General features: G+C 45.6%; 1 protein-coding gene across 1 annotated transcript in view; it reads right to left on the reverse strand.

The window, feature by feature from the left end:
• Positions 1-14,976, reverse strand: part of LOC140717290 (uncharacterized) — a 45,664-nt gene extending 30,688 nt beyond the window's left edge. Inside the window, exon 1 of the mRNA XM_073030724.1 lies at positions 14,866-14,976. Coding sequence (XP_072886825.1) covers positions 14,866-14,902 — 37 coding nt within the window. The 5' untranslated portion in view covers positions 14,903-14,976. The remainder of the gene's footprint in view (positions 1-14,865) is intronic.
• Between the last annotated feature and the right edge of the window lie 5,357 nt (positions 14,977-20,333).

Below are 20,333 nucleotides of genomic sequence, written 5' to 3' on the forward strand. Positions count from 1 at the left end.
ATCCTGCTTGCCAAGGCCTTCTCTTGGCCCCTTCGGGCTCTCCTAATTTAATCCTTAAACTCCTTCCTGCTAGTCTTACGATTTTCTAGATCTCTATCATTACCTAATTTTTTGAACTTTACTAAGTTTTTCTTTTCTTCTTGACTAGATTTTCAACAGCCTTTGTTCACCACAGCTCCTGTACCCTACTATCTTTTCCCTGTCTCATTGCAACATACAATGTGGAACGTCACACAAATATCCCCTGAACATTTGCCACATTTCTTCTGTACATTTCCTAAGAACATCTGTTCCCAATTTATGCTTCCAAGTTCCTGCCTGATAGCTTCATATTTCCCCTTATTCCAATTAAATGCTTTCCAAACTTATCTGTTCCTATCTCTCTCCAATCCAATTCTATGGTAAAGGAGATAGAATTATGATCACTATCTCCAAAATTCTCTGCCACCGAGAGACCTGACACTTTACCAGGTTCTTTTCCCAATAACAGATCAAGTGTAGCCCCTCCTCCTGCAGGCATATCTACACATTGTATAAGGAAACATTCTTATACACACCTAGCAAACTTCACCCCATCTAAACCCCTTGCTCTAGGGAGATGCCGATCAATATTTGGGAAATTAAAATCTCCCACCACAACAACCATCTTATTATTACACCTTTCCAGAATCTCTCTCCCTATCTGCTCCCCGATATCCCTGTTACTTTTGGGTAGTCTATAAAAAAAACACCCGGTAGAGTTATTGACCCCTTCCTGTTTCTAACTTCCACCCACAGAGACTCCGTGGACCATGCCTCTAGGACTTCCTCCTTTTCTGCAGCCGTGACACTATCTCTGATCAGCCGTACCATGCCCTCTCCTCTTTTTCCTCCCTCCCTTTCATTCTGAAACATCTAAAGCCTGGCACTCTACGTAGCCATTCCTGCCCCTGAGCCCTTCAAGTCTCTGTAATGGCCACAACATCATAGCTCCAAGGAATGATCCATGCTCTAAGCTCATCTGCTTGGTTCATGATGATTTTTGCATTAAAATAGTCACATCTCAAACTATCAGACTGAGTGCATCCCTTCTCCATCTCCTGCCTATCCTCCCTCTCACACTGTCTACAAGCTTTCTCAATTTGTGAGCCAAATGTCCCTTCCTCCGTCTCTTCAGTTTGGTTCCCAACCCTCAGCAATTCTTATTTAAACTCTCACCAATAGCCTTAGGAAACCTCCCTGCCAGGATATTGTTCCCCGTTGGATTCAAGTGCAACCCATCCTTTTTGTACAGGTCACGCCTGCCTCACACGAGATCCCAATGATCCAGAAATCTGAATCCCTGCTCCCTGCTCCAATCCCTCAGCCATGTATTTATCCTCCACCTCACTCTATTGCTATACTCACTGTCGTGTGGCACAGGCAGTAATCCCAAGATTACTACTTTTGAGGTCCTGCTTCTCAGCTTCTTTCCTATGCTCTGTGGTCTGTTTTCAGGACCTCCTCCCTTTTCCTACCTCTGTCGTTGGTACCAATGTGTACCACGACCTCTGGCTATTCACCTTCCCACTTGAGGATATGGTGGACACGATCAGAAACATCTCAGACCCTGGCACCTAGGAGGCAAACTACCATCTATGTGTCTTTCCTGCATCCAGAGAATTGCCAGTCTGACTCCCTAACTATAGAGTTCCCTATCACTGCTGCCATCCTCTTCCTTTCCCTTCCCTTCTGAGCCACAGGGCCAGACACTGTGCCAGAGGCACAGCCACTGTTGCATACCCAGGTAGGCTGTCCCCCCAACAATACTCTAACAGAAGCACTTATTATTAAGAGTCACAGCCACTGGGGTACTCTCTAGTATCTGACTCTTGCCCTTTCCTCTCCTGACTGTTACCCACTTGTATGTCTGCCGAGGCCCCGGTGTGACTACTTGCCTACAGCTCCACTCTATCACCTCCTCACTTCCCCTGACCAGGCAAAGGTCATTGAGCTGCACCTCCAGTTCCCTAACCCACTCCCTAAGGAGCTGCAGCTCGACGCACGTGGTGCAGATGTGGCCATCCTGGAGGCTGGGAGCCTCCTGGACAACACACTTCTGACACCCAGTTCAGAACACCAGCCTCACAGATATACTTCTTATTCCTCACAAGTAACTTACCTCGCTTTGACTCCTTATCGCCTAAGCCCATTGAGCCAAAGCCCTCCTACTGGGTCTCCCTCTACGCTGTGCCCACTCTATAAAGCTATCAACTAGAATATAAGCAGATGAACCTTTTCTTCAGCCCCTCTAAAGGCTCCACATACTTCCTGTTATGCAGCAACCAGAACTACCCACATCCTCCAAATCTGGATTAAGCAAAGTTTTATACAGCCACTACATGCTTTTCTGACATTTTTCAGTCTGAAGTAGACTGAATTCTGTTTTACCACTGATATTATATCTGTTGGCGTTGCCGCCTTCACAGAGTTATGGATTTGCAGTCCAAGATTTGTATGTCTTTCTGGATCTGTCTTGGTGATAATTCAATCAAATCTGTTTTGGAGAACCGGCCACTGAGGAAATAACAAAGCAGGGAACAGATGTGATGTAAAAGGGGCTTTTCATGCAAACTCAGCATCCAATACTTGGCTTCATTCCCTCTGAAGGCTGTGTCAATTCCTTGAAGCAAAATTTAAAACTCACCACTTCTGAAATACCCTCCATTGGTCAGTGCAATTTTAAGAGCAATGATGGGATTTCACTTTACATCAGTTCAATATTGGGGGGGGGGGGGGGGGGGGAGACTGCGGATTGGAATTACACATTCAAGCTCAGTGGTGACATGGAGTTTATCACAGTGGTAAAATCCATGTCAGCTCTGTTCTTGAGTCAAATCAAATCCATTTTGACAGGAAATGGTCTGTGTGAGTCGCTTAAGTATTTCTCATAGAATCATACTGGACTAAATTTGAACAGGTCACATATACAGTAATTCTCCCCCTAAGGTCTCCCTTACCTCTAACCTGCATCCCTTTACTCACCTTCTCAGCTAATGGAAGTTACCACTTCCACAATTCGTGGACAGAAGAAATTCTGCAGATACTGGAATTCCAAAGCAACATACACAAAATGTTGGAGGAGCTCAGCAGGTGAGAGAATCTATGGAAATGAATAAACAGTTGAATTTTTGGGCCAAGACATTTCTTCAGTACTGGGCAGGAAGGGGGAAATACACCAGAATAAAATGTTGGGGTGGGGAGGGAAAGAAGGATATCTCAAAGTTGATCAGTGAAACCAGGTGGGTAGGAAAGACAAAGGACTGAAGAGGAGAGAATCTGATTGGAGAAGAGAATGGACCCATAGGAGGAAGGGGGTGGGAGAGAACCCGGGGGAGATGATAAGCAGCCGAGAAGAGGAAAGAGGCTATATTGGAGAATAGAAGAAGTGCTGAGGTAGATGAAGTTTTTTCACAATATATCACAATATTTTATGATTATCCAGTTCTGAAAAAGTGACTCTGCCTGAAACCTTAACTGCTTTTTCATTTCCATAGATACTGTGTGACTGGCTGAATTCCTGCAGCATTTTTGTGTGTTGTTCTGGATTTCCAGCATCTATAGATTCTCTGGGGTTTATAAATCCACATTACCATTGCTTACCTGGTTAGAACTTTAGATGTTATTTGAAGTGGATCTATCCAGTTTGTGCTGTGTGATTCTCTACAGCAGATAAAATCTCAGTACAAGGGATAACAGTTGCCATAAATTTACACATATTGGAGAAGTAATGCAATCTGTCTAACTATCATGATGAGTTCATTTTAGTCTGAAAGTTGATGTGATCTGAAAAAATAGTTTATTTATATTCACTCGAAATTTGGGGGCAATGTAAAAGTACTATATATGCAGAAAACATTAAAACCCCAAAATAATCCTTACACATTCTGGTTTTGTAACATAGCAAAAAAGGACACTGAGATATCTCACCAGAATTTCCTGTAAATAAAAATAAAATACCCAGTTCCACTTCTGTTTTCCTGGTCAAGATCATAGAATTTCCGACATAGGAGGCTGTTCAGCCCTTCATTCGGTACTGGTCAAAAAAGCTCTAACTGTTCTGGTCTTCCCTGGGTTCTCTGCCTGGCGGGTGACGCCTCTTCAAATACACCTTCCAGGCTCTGTTGTTGTGCTGAGGGTTCCTGTTTCTACAAACGCTTCAGGAAGTGAGATCCAGAAATGCACCACTTCCTCACTTCTCTGTGGATTGTCACCTTGTCATGGTGGAGAGACTTGTGAGTGATGTTGTCCAGAGTGTAGCTCCTGGTCAGGTCTCCATTGGTGGAAAGATCAATGGGGGGCTCCAGACAACAAGCGATCCAAGTAAGACCTCAAAGGTTTGACTAATGGAAGACGATGACATCACAATGGCAGAGAAGGCGGAGGAAGGCTGAAGCAGTGAAGGGTCCCCCAGTCATCTTGCATTCCATGCTATTGGACCCAAACCCAAATCTGTCAAGGACCAAGTTGTGGCTGCCCACCCATCAGTCTCCCTACATTAAACAAGATCCTGCACAGATGTCCTCCATTAAGGAAATCCACCACAACGTGCCAGATTGACACAGCAAGTGGTGTAGGGGTCAGAATTGTGATGATGTGGATACTACAGCCACCTGAGGACCCACCAATAGACACACATGAGTCGAGTTACTACTCCTACCTGGGAGAAAAGTGTTCTCCTCATTCCCCCTCTAATCCTAACAACAGTTAAATTTTAACCCAAGACCCCTATTTTTAACACCTCATCTCAGTGATCAAAACTATTCCTGTTCATACTTTTGATGAGCTTTATAATTTTTCACAACTCAATTAAGTCTCCTCTTTGCCTCTTTAGTTTCAGACAAATTAACCCCAGTCCATCCAGTCAATCCAACGAGTGAATCACTCAGTCCCAGGCAGCAGTCTCCCCAGTACTTTCTTGTCTCTCTGGTAATGTGGTGACCACAAATGACCACAGTGTTCAAGCCATGGGCAGAACCACACTGTCTCTATATCCTTGGAATTTGCAAATAAAGGAAATTGTTTTGTCTGCCTTTCTAATCACCTTATCTACATCTTCAGTCACACTCAATGATCAGTGATTATACTCAACAAGGTCCCCATGATCTCACATTCCTCAATATCCTTGTGTTTGCTTATCCATTAATACACTGGTGGTGGGGTGCAGATTCCTCTCCACTAAAGGAAGTGTAAGATGCCCCTTACCTCTGGTACCCTGTGAAGGTCACCCTTGGGCAAGGTGTAGCACCTGCTTAGCAACCCTCAGTCAGAGTCATGTGAAGCCATGGGAGCAGGTGGTAGATGGTCATATCAGCAGCTGGAGCTTATCATAAATCCTGATTATGCAACCACTGACACCAGTCAGACAAACTCTGTCTGGGGTGTGTCTGAATTCTGATATCACGCAAGTGTGGAGAGAGAGAGAGACACACACACACTGAAGTCTGTCGAGAGATTATCTGCTTCATAGATAGATAGATACTTTATTCATCCCCATGGGGAAATTCAACTTTTTTCTAATGTCCCATACACTTGTTGTAGCAAAACTAATTACATACAATACTTAACTCAGTAAAGAATATGATATGCATCTACATCACTCTCTCAAAAAGCATTAATAATAGTTTTTAAAAAGTTCTTAAGTCCTGGCGGTAGAATTGTAAAGCCTAATGGCATTGGGGAGTATTGACCTCTTCATCCTGTCTGAGGAGCATTGCATCGATAGTAACCTGTCGCTGAAACTGCTTCTCTGTCTCTGGATGGTGCTATGTAGAGGATGTTCAGAGTTATCCATAATTGACCGTAGTCTACTCAGCGCCCTTCGCTCAGCTACCGATGTTAAACTCTCCAGTACTTTGCCCACGACAGAGCCCGCCTTCCTTACCAGCTTATTAAGACGTGAGGCGTCCCTCTTCTTAATGCTTCCTCCCCAACACGCCACTACAAAGAAGAGGGCGCTCTCCACAACTGACCTATAGAACATCTTCAGCATCTCACTACAGACATTGAATGACGCCAACCTTCTTAGGAAGTACAGTCGACTCTGTGCCTTCCTGCACAAGGCATCTGTGTTGGCAGTCCAGTCTAGCTTCTCGTCTAACTGTACTCCCAGATACTTGTAGGTCTTAACCTGCTCCACACATTCTCCATTAATGATCACTGGCTCCATATGAGGCCAAGATCTCCTAAAGTCCACCACCATCTCCTTGGTCTTGGTGATATTGAGACGCAGGTAGTTTGAGTTGCACCATATCACAAAGTCCTGTATCAGTTTCCTATACTCCTCCTCCTGTCCATTCCTGACACACCCCACTATGGCCGTGTCATCAGTGAACTTCTGCAGTTCTTCATTGCTTCAGTAGCTTCACACAGAACAGAGTCAATCGCCTGTAGCTTGTCCCCTGCCTGACCAATGAAGCTCAGGGCCAAGATGAGATGTTTTCACACTCTGCTGGGTCTAGCTTTGCAGGTTTGAGACTTGCTTGTCATAAGGGGGACATTGACAGCAGACCCAAAAGCAAGACAGACACTGGAAAACTAGGGAGAGGACTAGGTGTATTAAGGAAGCAAGGAAAATGGGGAAGAGAGGACACTGGACATGACACAGGCCTTGGACGAGACAAGGATTCTGGGCCTGGGCTAGGACGTGACTAGGATAGTGAAACCAGGACATGGAACTGGGAACTAGGAGCCTGGGCTTGGACTCCTAGCCAGAGACTGGGCAATGAACCTGAACCTGGGTCTTGACTTGGGCTCGGACTCCAGAACTAGGCAAGGACAAGATGTGGCTACAGGACGAGGAGATGCAACAGGACTGGATGTGAGACTCCTGGACAAGACAAGGGAGCCCCAGCACCGGGCTGGGCAAGGTACTCCTGGGTTAGGCAAGGCACATGGACAAGACAAGAACACAAATCCGTGGCTTGGACAGGACAAGGTTCTTGTACATGGCTAGGACTGGACGAGACCCCGAAGCCTTGACTTGGTCGAGGAAGAGAGAGAAACACAGAGCATTGGTTGAGGGAGAAACAAGAACATGGAACACAGAGCCGTGACCCCTCCTTGGAAACAGGACGTAGGGCCAGGACTCATTACACAGAATGCAGAATAGGACAAGAGGGTTCCCAATAGAGGCAGACAGCCAGACCTACCTAGCGAAGGTGAGGACACAAAGCCAGTTCCTTATCTTGCTCCGGTGGTTGAACTTGACAGCAGTGAAGTCAAGGCTTCAGGCGAGGCGAGGCAAGGCTCAAGAAGAAGGTGAAGGGAAGGGATACAGACCAGGGGTTTGAAAAGGAACAATCCAGCAGCCAGAGGCTGAATCCTGAAGCTATTTATGAAGCCAGCCCATACGAGAATCAGCTGCCTCAACAGAAACTGGGGAAACCCAGAAAACCTGGAATAAGGAACCTGGACCGGACTGTGAACCAGAATGCGGATTTCACGGATCGGACCATGACACTACTGTCATGATGTTTGGATATGGCCGAAATGCAGAGGGAGAGAGAGACACTGAAGCAGGTCAGTAGTTCACAGACTTTAATGCAAACAGGATTTTAAGGGAAAATAAAACAACAAACACGAGGCCAAACAGTGCCATTTACTAAAACTCTCAAGTGGAAAACTAGATGCCAACACCACGGCTGAAAGGAATATCTAAATATACAATGAATATTGCTCGTCTCCAGCATCTGAATACTCCACTTTCTCAAGCAAGACCCATCAAACACCGGACATGTTCAAACGTAGACTGCGCAGGTCCATTGGACAGTCAGATGCCATTGGTAGTCATCGATGCGCATTCTAAATGGAATGATGTCAAAGCGGCGATGACTTCGATCAGGCACGACGATAAACATTTTATGCCTACTATTAGGTACACATATAATCCTCGATACTGTGGTCTATGATCATGGTCCCATGTTCACAAGTGAGGAATTCAAACTATTTTTTACAAGACAATGGAATTAGATTGCAACATTAGCCCCCCTGTCACCCATCATCAAACGGTATGGCTGAGAGAGCTGTTCAGACTGTCAAGCAGGGGATACAAAAGTTGAATAGGGACATACACACCAGCATCAACAGTTTTTTTCAGGTACCCGATAACTCCACAAACCACCAGTGGTTTCATCTGAGCTATTGATGGGCCGCAGGTTGCATTCCCAATTGGATTTATTGCGCTTTGATCTGGAAAACCGAGTAAGACACAGACGACAGAACGAAAGTGCGATATGATTCAAATACAGAACATCGGAACTTTGAGGCAGGAGAGCCAGTTTACGTTCACCCAAATCCTGAGAGCTGAACGTGGATGAAAGGAGAAGTTGTGGTGAAAGAGGGCCAATAGGTTACTTCAGCGCATCAGGAAGCAGCAAGAATATCCCTTGTTGCCGAACAAGCTGGTGAACAAGATGAGTTAGCCCCAACAAGTTAACCCCACAACCTCTCACAGTGGAATCCCCATTTGAAAGCACCGAATCTGGATCAACACTCAATCCTGGAGTTTCTGAATTGCGCTGATCAGAACGGACCAGAAAACCAGTGAAATATTATCAAGCTGGTTTCTCCTAAAAGCTTACCGGTGGGGAGGTGTCCTTTCCACTGAGTTACTGTGTTGCCTTTATGGCATTTGTTTAGTTTATAATATTTTCACTTTAGTAATTCGTTTGTTAGCATTTTTTAGTTAAAGTTAGGATTGTTTAAAGTAAATTCATTGTCTGTGATATATCGCGGCATGCGATGACGTCACATCCGGTTTCGCCGCGTCTTGTGGGAAAATACCGGTTTGGAGAAACGGGAAGGAGGGGGCACACATGTGCGAGATCAACACAAGAAAAGTTGTCTTCTACGCATTAGAAACATAGTGAAGCAACGCCGTAAGTTCGTGAGATAATTGATATGTTGAATTAAAATGTTAACGCTGATTCTGTTAAAAGTAATGACGGTTGATAAGGTTTATGTTTTCGTTAGTTAAAGAGTTGCGGATAGTTTGTGTTGAAGTGTATTTAAAGCAGTCAATGGCGTAGGTAGATTCTGACTGTATGCTGCATTTTAATGTAATGTAGTTGTGGTAGTTTACTTTTGCAAGTATTTACGATGTAAATGTGATATCAAGAAGGAAACAAATACTGTACAAATCTTGTATTGTTTTATCAACAGTTTTCACCATACGTTAATGTGGAAGAGTGAACAGTAAATGGTTAATCTTACTGTGATCCTGTTTTCATTGACGACGGTTTACCTCAGTGTTTAGTTCAGCGTTCTATTACACCTGAGAGAGAACACTACAGTTACTGTTTATTGGTCTTTCATGAGATATCACGGGATTGGTCAATTTTGTCAGCTTGTCCATCTATCAATTAAAGTCTGACCTACTGATTCTGTGCTTGTGAACGTGTTCATTGTTTCTGGCTGACTATGAATCAAGCAGACTTATTCTGCGACACTATATGATAAATGCTCTTTCATTGTAAGAGACTGTGGACGATGAGGGAGAGGGTGAGGAAAGAGAGTGATCAGACCGTAAGAAACTTGAGACATTTTTTTTCTCTGCGCAACTCGGTTACCGGGTCGTCAACTCAAATAACCAAATTAATCAGGTCATCCAGACTATCCTGCTTGTCACAATGTTCTGCTGGACCCCTGTGTTCAGTCCACATTGGAAGGCCATGATGAGAGATCTCTTATTCCATCTCGTCTCTTCTGCAAGTGTGCTAAACGTTTTCCAAATTATTTCCAATAATACTGGATGCTGATGAGTAAAACAAATGTTCACAGTTCGAGGAAGAGAATGAGAAGGAAATGGATTCTGAGTACAAGATTAGCCCTCAAATCACAAAGAACTGAAGAACAAGACATTTCAATAACAGGAACAGCTGTCCATCGGAGACATCTTACTTTTCACGTATAATTCCTATGCTGATTTTAGTGAGTACAAGGCAGCATGATAATGATGTTTCATGGATGGAAAGGGAGCCTTTGCATTTACATCTGCAAACCTTTACAAATTAATGTTCCCTGGGCAGGAACACTCTCTGCCAAGACTATTCAAAACACTGGTGCCAGAGACCAAGATGTGTCCTCAGCTCCCTTCTCTCCTCCCTGCACTCTCACAACTGCAGGCTGGGTTTTGTTTCTTTCTTCCCCCACCAACCCACACTCCCCCCAGCCCCTGATACAGGGTCTCCAACTGGAACACCTTTTGCCTCTATAGATGCTGCTGGACCCATACAATTCTTCCAGCGTTGTGTCTGTGGTTCCTCACCCCAGTACTGTTGAACCTATTTATGGAGTATTTTCTATCTTTGTGTAACCCCCTGGGTTGCCTCAGGTTCGCTCAGCTTGTTCTCATCTAGGGGGAGCAGCATTCGGCCTCGTCAAACTGGGTAATCAGCTTGTGTGGATGCTGTGTGATGTCCCCGCCTCTCCAAAGAACAAACAGGACACTATATGCGATTAAATGATTACAATTTATAAAGATTACTATAACTGATTAATAACCATACTGTATAGATGAAGGAAAAGAAAATAAAGAAAAGGCGCCAAACTTATCAAGGTCCAAACCACTTCGTGCACAACCATTGGAGCTCAATTACTGAAGTCTTCTGGCCACCATTCGATCCCCTCTGAACTCCTCGACTCGCAGCTCAGGACCACCCGAAGTGGTCAACCAAGCACATCTATCTTCGTCTCCTCTCCTCAGGGTACCTGCTGGCCTTGGACCCCCTCTTGGGGTCCATTCCTCGCCCAGTTTACAGCATCGTGTCCTCTCTCTCTCAACCCCTTGCGCTGATCTCCCCAAAATCCCGCCAACAATAGCTTACAGACTCAGAAGAAAGAACATCATTAATCCACATTGGTTTACAAAGGAATACAATTCTCGTTATCAGTAAATTTTAACCCAAACAAGCTTCCAGCACTCTCTCGCAACAAAGAAGCATTCCTACTTTTAACAAAACAAAGAAGCCATTTTGATTAACATACGCAGTGACAAAGAAAAATAAGAAACTCCCCTTTACACTCTCCCCCCACCAAATAAAAGTCATGTCCTCATGACTATTAAATAACTCGCCACCCTTCCTGCCAACACAAACCCTAACCCAGGCACAAACAGTGACATCTCCTCCCCACACAGTAAACCTCACGTGCTGTTCCTCAGGTGCTACATAGACCAACTATCTGGGAGTTCCCTAACCCTTCTGAGACCTCCGTACCCCCTCACCTAAACCCTTCAGGCTCGGACACAACTGGGGATACCTCGGGCCCGCTACCATCTCCTCTCTGAACCTCTCACTCATGCCCCCACAGCTACTCTGAGCCCCCTGCTGCCCACAGCTAATGCTTCCCACTACATGTGACTCAGTGGGAGAAGGGCCAAGGGTCTCTTCCTCAATTGAGGGGAAGTCAGCAAAAGGCAGCATGTACCACACATCCAGCACATCATCCTTCGAATCCGTATTCTTCCTCATTTCTGCGATAGGTAGCTGCTGTTTGATCTTCTCCAAACGGAAACACGTGGCCTGCACGGCTCCTGCCGTCTCTTCAACCTCCTGCAATCGAGAGATCAGCTTCTTCTGTGGCCCCTCCAACTGTCGCCACAGGCTCAGCAGTTCTGACTCACGCATCCCAGCCATCTCAACCTGGGACGCAGTTACTCCAACGGCTTCTTCCACCCCGACCTGAAAAGCAGCAGTTAAAGATTGGTCAGCCTCCAGTTCAGTATTCACTGCCCTTACCTCCAGCTTTTTCTTCCTCATGACTTCTTCCAGATCAACTTTCAGGCTTTGCACTTCATTTGAACTGTCGATGGTCATCTTCAGGTTTCCTTCAAGCGTCCGCTTCCCTCTTCCGAGATTCGTCCGCAATTTCTTCACCTCCGCAAACTCCCCTCTCCAGGCTCTCAGTTTGCTGTTGCCCTCAGTCAGACAACTCTCTTCGTTTTCTCCAACTTGTAAGTCCTCCCATTGGTTCCAGATCACTCTCTCCGTCTTCATTTCAAACTTGATTCCATAGAGACAGTCACTCACGAGCTGCGACCTTCGCCAGCCCCGGCACGTGTCCAGAAAACACTTTATCTCTGTAGTTCCCAGCCGCTCCTGCAACGACCTCACTTCATATTCTCCCGAGGCAAATCCAAATACCAGGAGGTCATCCACATCTGCCAAAACTCCAAACACCTCCACATCCCCCAGGGTCTTCCACATGCCCCGCGGGAAGGTTGCAAGGGCTCCGGATATGCTCTGTGGCATCTTTTCAGACCGGAAGAATCCTAGGGAACATATAACGGCCGTCTTCTCCTTGTCGGCCCCACTCATCGGGATCTGGCAACATCCACTCCTCAGATCCAGCACCTTTAACCACTTCGCACCACTCAGACAGGCCATCGCCTCTTCGGCCCTCAGGGCCGTATTCTGGTCACTGACACTGCGCCTCTTCAGCACAATATAATCCACACACACGCTGCCTATGTCTTTTACGGCTATAGGGGCCAGTCGCTGCAACCTCTCTCTCACCGAGGTGTCTTCAGCAGTCAACTCCCCTCCCTCATGGTATTTTGGAGCGTCCACTAAGAGGGTCTCACCCTCAGATACTTCCCTCAGGCCGTACCACCACCGGCTCTTATTTGAATTCGGTACTGGCCCAATGTTGCTACACACGTCCGCACAAGCAGCTCGAAACTCTGGGTGCATCGACAATGCCTCCAAACAACGCTCACCCCACTCCTCCGGGCAGGCCTCCAAGCACACCAGCAGGGTATTGGTTCTCTCCAGAACCAAAACGCTTCCCTTCTCAACAGTGCCCGGACACATCAGCATTAACGATTCACAAACCTCAGTCACCCCCACATTTGCCTCTAAGAACTCCATTTTCACTGACCAACAACCGTCGTCTAGATAATCACCGGCACTGGTACCCCAAATCTCCAGTGCCCTCAATGTCGTCAGAGGTAAATGCTTCCAATAACGGTTATAAAACAAACTGTACAGCAACTTAACCGGCGCCCCGGTGTCGAGGATGACTTTAACTTGGCTTCCATCCATCTGTAACAACACCTGAGTGCGTGGTCCCTCTAAGCCTTCAGGAATAGGGTCTGTTCCTTTCGGGAGTTCCTTGGTACATTGCTGGGAATGTGCTCCCCCAGAGACCCCAAGCAGTTCCCCCACTGGGCCTCCTCTAAGTTTCCCAACACCTCTCGGATCAACTGAACAACTGAGGGAGGAGCTGATCCCCTTGACAGATCCCCCTGGCACCGCAAGCAATTTATCTGCCCCCCAGCCAAAAGGGATACCCTAAAAACTTCCCACCAATCTCCTGCCACAGATATGGTAAGCCCCCCAGCTGTGGCATTTGACTTCCAGTCGAACCAAATACATTTTCCCACACTTTCCCAGAACTGGCAGCTGTCACTTCCAGGTAATTGTACCTGACAGTTCTAACAACGTCACCAGCCCGCCTACTCAAACTTTCAACCAATCCCTGTCGCTTTCCCTCAGCCAAGCACTGCCACTCACCCAACAACTGAGAGGTCTGCTCCGCCCACGCCTCCGCCCCTTTAGGACTAGACATTATTCCAACAACCGGGCGGAGCCCACCAACCCTTCCCCGCTCTCTTAACAGCATGGACAGCCCATGGCTCCAACACCATTTCGTCGACGCAAGTCGGAACTCGAACAACGCCCTCCGGGGCACCAACAGCCACCCCACCCAACACTCATGCAGAGATAACCAGCAATTGCACACCCGCAAAGGCACACCAGCTCTTCACCGCAGACATAATTTAAAGAGGGCGATCACACAGCTTCCACAGAAATCAATCCGGACGAGCACCCCACAATGTAACCTCCTGGGTCGCCTCAGGCTCGCTCAGCTCGTTCTCGTCTAGGGGAAGCAGCCTTCGGCCCCGCCAAACTGGGTAATCAGCTTGTTTGGATGCTGTGTGATGTCCCCGCCTCGCCCAAAAACAGACAGTACACCATATGCGATTAAATGATTACAGTTTATAAAGATTACTATAACTAAGTAATTAATAACGATACAGTATATATGAAGGAAAAGAAAATAAAGAAAAGATGCCAAACTTATCGAAGTCCAAACCACTTCGTGCACAACCATTGGAGCTCAATTACTGAAGTCTTCTGGCCACCATTCGATCCCCTCCGAACTCCTCGACTCACAGCTCAGGACCACCCGAAGTGGTCAACCAAGCACATCTATCTTCGTCTCCTCTCCTCGGGGTACCTCCTGGCCTCGGACCCCCACTTGGGGTCCGTTCCTCGCCCAGTTTACAGCATCGCGTCCTCCCTCTCTCTCACACCCTCACGCTGATCTCCCCAAAAGCCCGCCAACAATAGCTTACAGACTCAGAAGAAAGAACAACATTAATCCCAATTGGTTTACAAAGGAATACAATTCTCGTCATCAGTAAATTTTAACCCAAACAAGCTTCCAGCCCTCTCTCGCAACAAAGAAGCATTCCTACTTTTAACAAACAAAGAAGCCATTTTGATTAACACACGCAGTAACAAAGAAAAAGAAACCCCCCGCTTTACATTTGCATACCTGCACATACTTTACCATCTCTGCTACAGAAACGGTGCATTAGACACAAATTAACACAGATCATTCGAATGAACAAGTAAACGGCAGATGTTGGAAATTTGAGACGAAAACAGAACGTGCTGGAAATACCTCGTATGTCAGGCTGAATCTCTGGGAAGTGAAACAGAGTCAAGAGTCTTGGATCTGAAACTTTCACTGTTTCCTTTTCCACGGGTACAGCCTGACCTGCTGAGTATTTCCTGCATTTACCATTCTCTGTAACGTCCCGCACTGGTCATCACTCACCGGGCATAGAACAGATGAAAAGAACCAGAATCCACATTGTTCAACCTGTAGTGAGCTTGTTATCACTAGTCCGTTGCTTAGCTCGCAGCTCGAAGATCTAAATAGCTGATGATGACAAATAGGAAGTTGAATGATGAAGGAGGCGGCAGGAAATTCAGTTACGAAACCACAGTGACCTGGATGCTATAATCTGATACCTTAGAATCTGAGTCATTCTCAGTTGAGCTGATTGGACAAATTGAAATGAATTTTCATTATATGATGGAAATGGTGTAGATTAGTTACTCTCAACAAAACTATTAATAACAGCCTGACTGAGAAGTCAGTGTTCACTGTGATAAAAATACTGCTATCACTCCAGTCAAGCACGATGCTCTCCTTATTCCCTTTATGGAAAAATACCTGTGCATAACTTTGTTTAACATGGGGAAGCTGATGGAGAAAGTCCCTGACAGATCAGGGTCAATGTCCTGTGGCATGGACTGCAAGCCATCTGTGGGCCATCTCTGCTGCAGCCTTCCTCCATCTTCACTACCATTCTGATGTATCACCATGTTCCGCCAGCTCTACCTTTGAGGACTTTGTTGGATCGCTCTTTGTCTGGAGGCTCCCATATGACCATACCACCATGGGTGACCTACCAGGAGTTATCCTCAGATAGCAACACTCCCGGGTTCTCAAGAACTCAGAAGCCAGTCCATCACGACAGGGTTAAAATCCACTGAGAAGGATACCATGTTCAGCGGGTGGGGCTTGCTTCCATTGGCAATCGTCCAAAGAACTTACTTGCGGTTTCAACCAAATTCAGGACATGTTCTGCCTTGCCAGGCTCTCCTGAGCCTCTCCACTGGGGCAATGTCAGGCAGTTCTGCTTTGGTGTCTTCAAGCTCACACACGCACAAGGGTGCTACGTGGGGCGGAAGTAAAGTCCGTAACTTAACTTGGAACTCGTTCAGTTACAGACTGAGTGAGTAAATTGATGGGGGGGAGATTTCACTCACTTTTACTCATCCCAACACTGAACTGCTCCCACAACCGATGGAGATATGTTCAAGGATTCTTTATCACATTTTCTCGATATTTATCGCTGACTTAGTTATTTTTATTTTTTTTTTGTATTGTCTCAGCTTGTTGCATTTTGCACTTTGGTTGTTTGTCTGACTTGGGTATGATTTTGCATTGACTCTGTGGTGTTTCTTTGTATTTACTGTGAATGTGTCACGACCAGGAGTTTTTATAAAGAAGAGGAAGAGTTTTTTTTCATTTGTAATGTGGACTGTGTTTTCTGGGTGTAACCTCGTGGGTATGGGGTGTCCCTTGGATTGTTTACCCTTATGACTAATTGTTTGTCTTTGGACTCGTTCTGCGTTTTTTATTTTGTTATCCAGGTGTCTCATTTAGGATCATGGGGATTTTTAAGCTCTCTTTGTATTCATCACTTTTATTCAATTTGGGATAATTTATTTAGCATCATTTGCATTGTAATTGTTGCCTTTGGGGATTATTGTTTCATCTGGACACCTATGTTGTTCGATTGACACTGAGTTCCAGTGTGCTCCAGGGTGTATTTTTGGGGTGAATGCCAATCTCTCTTTGCTCTGTCATCCTTGGCTGATGAAACTCAAACTGAGTTCTTCTGTGTATTGTGAGTGAATTCAGTTCTTCAAATTCTGTAGACCTCGCTTGAAGTCTAGGTAGTTTTGCTGGTTAATTTTTATAATAAATCTTTGGATTGTGTAGCTGAAGTCACTGTGATTTCAGCACTTGAATTCACTCGTGAATCTTACAGAATACCTATGAGAAAATCAACCTCAGGGTTGTGTATGGTGACATGTATGTACTTTGATACTAAATTTATTTTGAACATTGAAATCTATCTCATTTGAACAAGGCCTCCCCATGGGAACACCTCTGATATCCAAGGCTCAGAAACCCCAGCCACCAGAACAAAGCTGGACAATGAGACCAAGCCCTACACACAAGCAGGACCTAGGCCCCGCCCACGCCTACAGTTTTCTCCCATCATAAGCCCCACCTGTGCTCTGTACCCTACCCCTCAGAGAGGCGGGTGTGTGTCTGTGCAGTCTGCCACGGGGATCTCTGCAGCCAACTTGCAGCATTCAAATGGCAGAGCCAGCGTCAGGAATGGTCAACATCAGGGAAGCACCTGATGGGTTTGAACAGTCTGTGCTCTGCTGAGTTTACGTTTCGCATGTAGCAATTAGCGTAACAATATTACTGCACCAGTGACCCAGGCTCAACTCCCACTACTGTCTGTAAGGAGCTGATACGTACTCTCCATGAACATGTGGGTTTCCTCTGGGTGCTCCAGTTTCCTCCCACGTTCCCAGGACCCACAGGTTAGTAGGTTAATTAGGCAGTTGATTATTGTTGGGTCAGAAATGCTATATCTCTAAATACAATTAAACTTAAAATAAAAATTATTCAGGTGAGAGGTGGCAGTGACGCTTCAGACATTCAAAGTCCCGCTGGTGGTTTTGAACTTTCTTATTGAAGGGTCGCATCCAAAATGTCAGCTGCCTATTTTTCTGGTCTGCCGGTCTGGTTTTCTGGTCGCCTGGTCAGCTGAGTTTCTGCTTGTGGGCAGGTCCCTGCAGCAATTGGGATGTCCCAGTGTTTGAGCAGGTTCAGCAGAGTAGGAAGGACTTTGAAGAAAACTGCTGAATGCCTTTCTACAGGAACCAGCCCTGACAACAACCATAAACACGACATGAACTGTGGACGCAGGAAAGAAACTCGGATAGCAGTTTGCCTCCCAGGTGCCAGGGTCTGGGATGTTTCAGATTGTGTCCAAGATATCCTGCAGTGGGAGGCAGAACAGCCAGAGGTCGTGGTACATATTGGTACCAATGACATAGGTAGGAAAAGGCAAGAGGTCCTGAAAAAAGACTTTTTTGAGAAGCAGGACCGCAAAGGAAGTAATCTCAGGAATACTGCCTGTGCCATGCGACAGTGAGAATAGGAATAGAATGAGGTGGAGGATGAATGTGTGGCTGAGGGATTGGAGCGGGGGGCAGAGATTCAGATTTCTGGATCAATGGGACCTCAATTGGGCAGGTGTGACCTGTACAAAAAGGAAGGATTAGACTTGAATCCCAGGGGGACAAATGTTGAAGTGGGGAGGATTGCTAAGGCTACTGGGAAGAGTTTAAACTAGATTTGTTTGGGGGTGGGAACCAAACTGAAGAGAGTGTGGAAGAGGAGGTTGGCTCACAAATAGAGAAAGCTTGTAGACAGAGCGAGAGGGAGGATGCCATGGAAGGATTGTCTACAGAGTCTCTGTGAGTGGAGGTTAGGAACAGGAAGGGTTCAATAACTTTACTGGGTGTTTTTATAGGTCGCCCATTAGTAACAGGGATATCGAGGAGCAGATATGGAAACAGATCCTGGAAAGGTGTATTAATAACAGAGCTGTTGTGATGGGAGATTTTAATTTCCCAAATATCATTTGGCATCTCCCGAGACCAAGGGGTTTGGAAATGATGGAGCTTGTTAGGTGTGTTCAGGAAGGTTTCCTGACAGAGTATGTAGATAAGCCTACAAGAGGAGAGGCTGTACTTGATTTGGTATTGGGAAATGAACCAGGTCAGGTGTCATATCTCTCAGTGGGAGAACATTTTGGAGATAGTGATCATAATTCTATCTCCTTTACAGTAGCATTGGAGAGAGATAGGAACAGACAAGTTAGAAAAGTGTTTAATTGGAGTAGGGGGAATTATGAGACCATCAGGCAGGAATTTGGAGGCTTAAATTAGAAACAGATGTTCTCAGAGAAAGGTACGGAAGAAATGTGGAAAATATTCAGGGGATATTTGTGTAGAGTTCTGTATAGGTACGTTCCAATGAGATAGGGGAGTTATGGTAGGGTACAGGAACCGTAGTGTACAAAGGCTGTAATAAATTTAGTCAAGAAGAACAAGAAAGCTTACAAAATGTTCAGAGTGCTAGGTAATGTTAGAGGTTTAGAAGATTATAAGGCTAACAGGAAGGAGCTTAAGAAGGAAGTTGAGAAGGCCTTGGCAGGCAGAATTAAGGAAACCCCGATGCATTCTACAAGTATGTGAAGAGCAAGTGGATAAGATGTGAAAGAATAGGACCTAACAAGTATGACAGTGGGAAAGTGTGTATGGAACCGGAGGAAATAGCTGTGGTACTTAATGAATACTTCACTTCAGTATTCACTATGGAAAATGATCTTGGTGATTGTAGTGATGACTTGCAGAAGACTGCAAAAGATTGAGCATGTAGATATTAAGATGGAAGATGTGCTGGAGCTTTTGGAAAGCATCAAGTTAGATATGTCGCCAGGACCGGATGAGATGTACCGCAGGCTACTGTAGGAGGCGAGGGAGGAGTTTCCTGAGGCTCTGGCGATGATCTTTGCATCATCAATGGGGATGGGAGAGGTTCTGGAGGATTGGAGGGTTGCAGATGTTGTTCCTTAATTCAGGAAAGGGAGTAGAGATAGCCCAGGAAATTATAGACCAGTGAGTCTTACCTTAGTGGTTGTTAAGTTGATGGAGAAGATCCTGAGAGGCAGGATTTATGAACATTTGGAGAAGCATAATATAATTAGGAATAGTTATCATGGCTTTGTCAAAGGCAGGTCATGCCTTACTAGCCTGATTGTATTGTTTGAGGATGTCACTAAACAGATTGATGAAGGAAGAGCAGTAGATGTAGTGTACATGGATTTCAGCAAGGCATTTGATAAGGTACCCTATGCAAGACTTATTGAGAAAGTAAGGAGGCATTGGTTCCAAGGGGACATTGCTTTGTTGATCCAGGACTGATTTGCCCACAGAAGGCAAAGTGTGGTTGTAGATGGGTCATATTCTGCATGGATGTCAGTCACCAGCGGTGTGCTTCAGGGATCCGTTCTGGGACCCTTACACTATGTGATTTTTATAAGTGACCTGGATGAGGAAGTTGAAGGATGGTTTAGTAAGTTTGCTGATGACACAAAGGTTGGAGGTGTTGTGGATAGTGTGAAGGGCTCTCAGAGTTTACAATAGGACGTTGATAGGATGCAAAACTGGTCCGAGAAGTGGCAGATGGAGTTCAACCCAGGTAAGTGTGAAGTGGTTCACTTTGGTAGGTCAGATATGATGGCAGAATATAATATTAATGGTAAGACTCTTTGCAGTGTGGAGGATCAGAGGAATCTTGGGGTCCGAGTCCATAGGACACTCAAAGCAGTTGCGTAGGTTGACTCTGTGGTTAAGAAGGTGTACGGTGTATTGGCCTTCATGAATTGTGGAATTTAGGAGCCGAGAGGTAATGTTGCAGCTATATATGACCCTGGTCAGACCCCACTTGGAGTACTGTGCTCAGTTCTGTTCGCCTCACTGCAGGAAGGATGTGGAAGCCATAGAAAGGGTGCAGAGGAGATTTACAAGGATGTTGCCTGGATTGTGGAGCATTCCTTATGAAAATAGGTTGTGTGA

This window comes from Hemitrygon akajei, chromosome 27, assembly GCF_048418815.1.
Source record: "Hemitrygon akajei chromosome 27, sHemAka1.3, whole genome shotgun sequence".
Lineage (NCBI taxonomy): Eukaryota > Metazoa > Chordata > Chondrichthyes > Myliobatiformes > Dasyatidae > Hemitrygon > Hemitrygon akajei.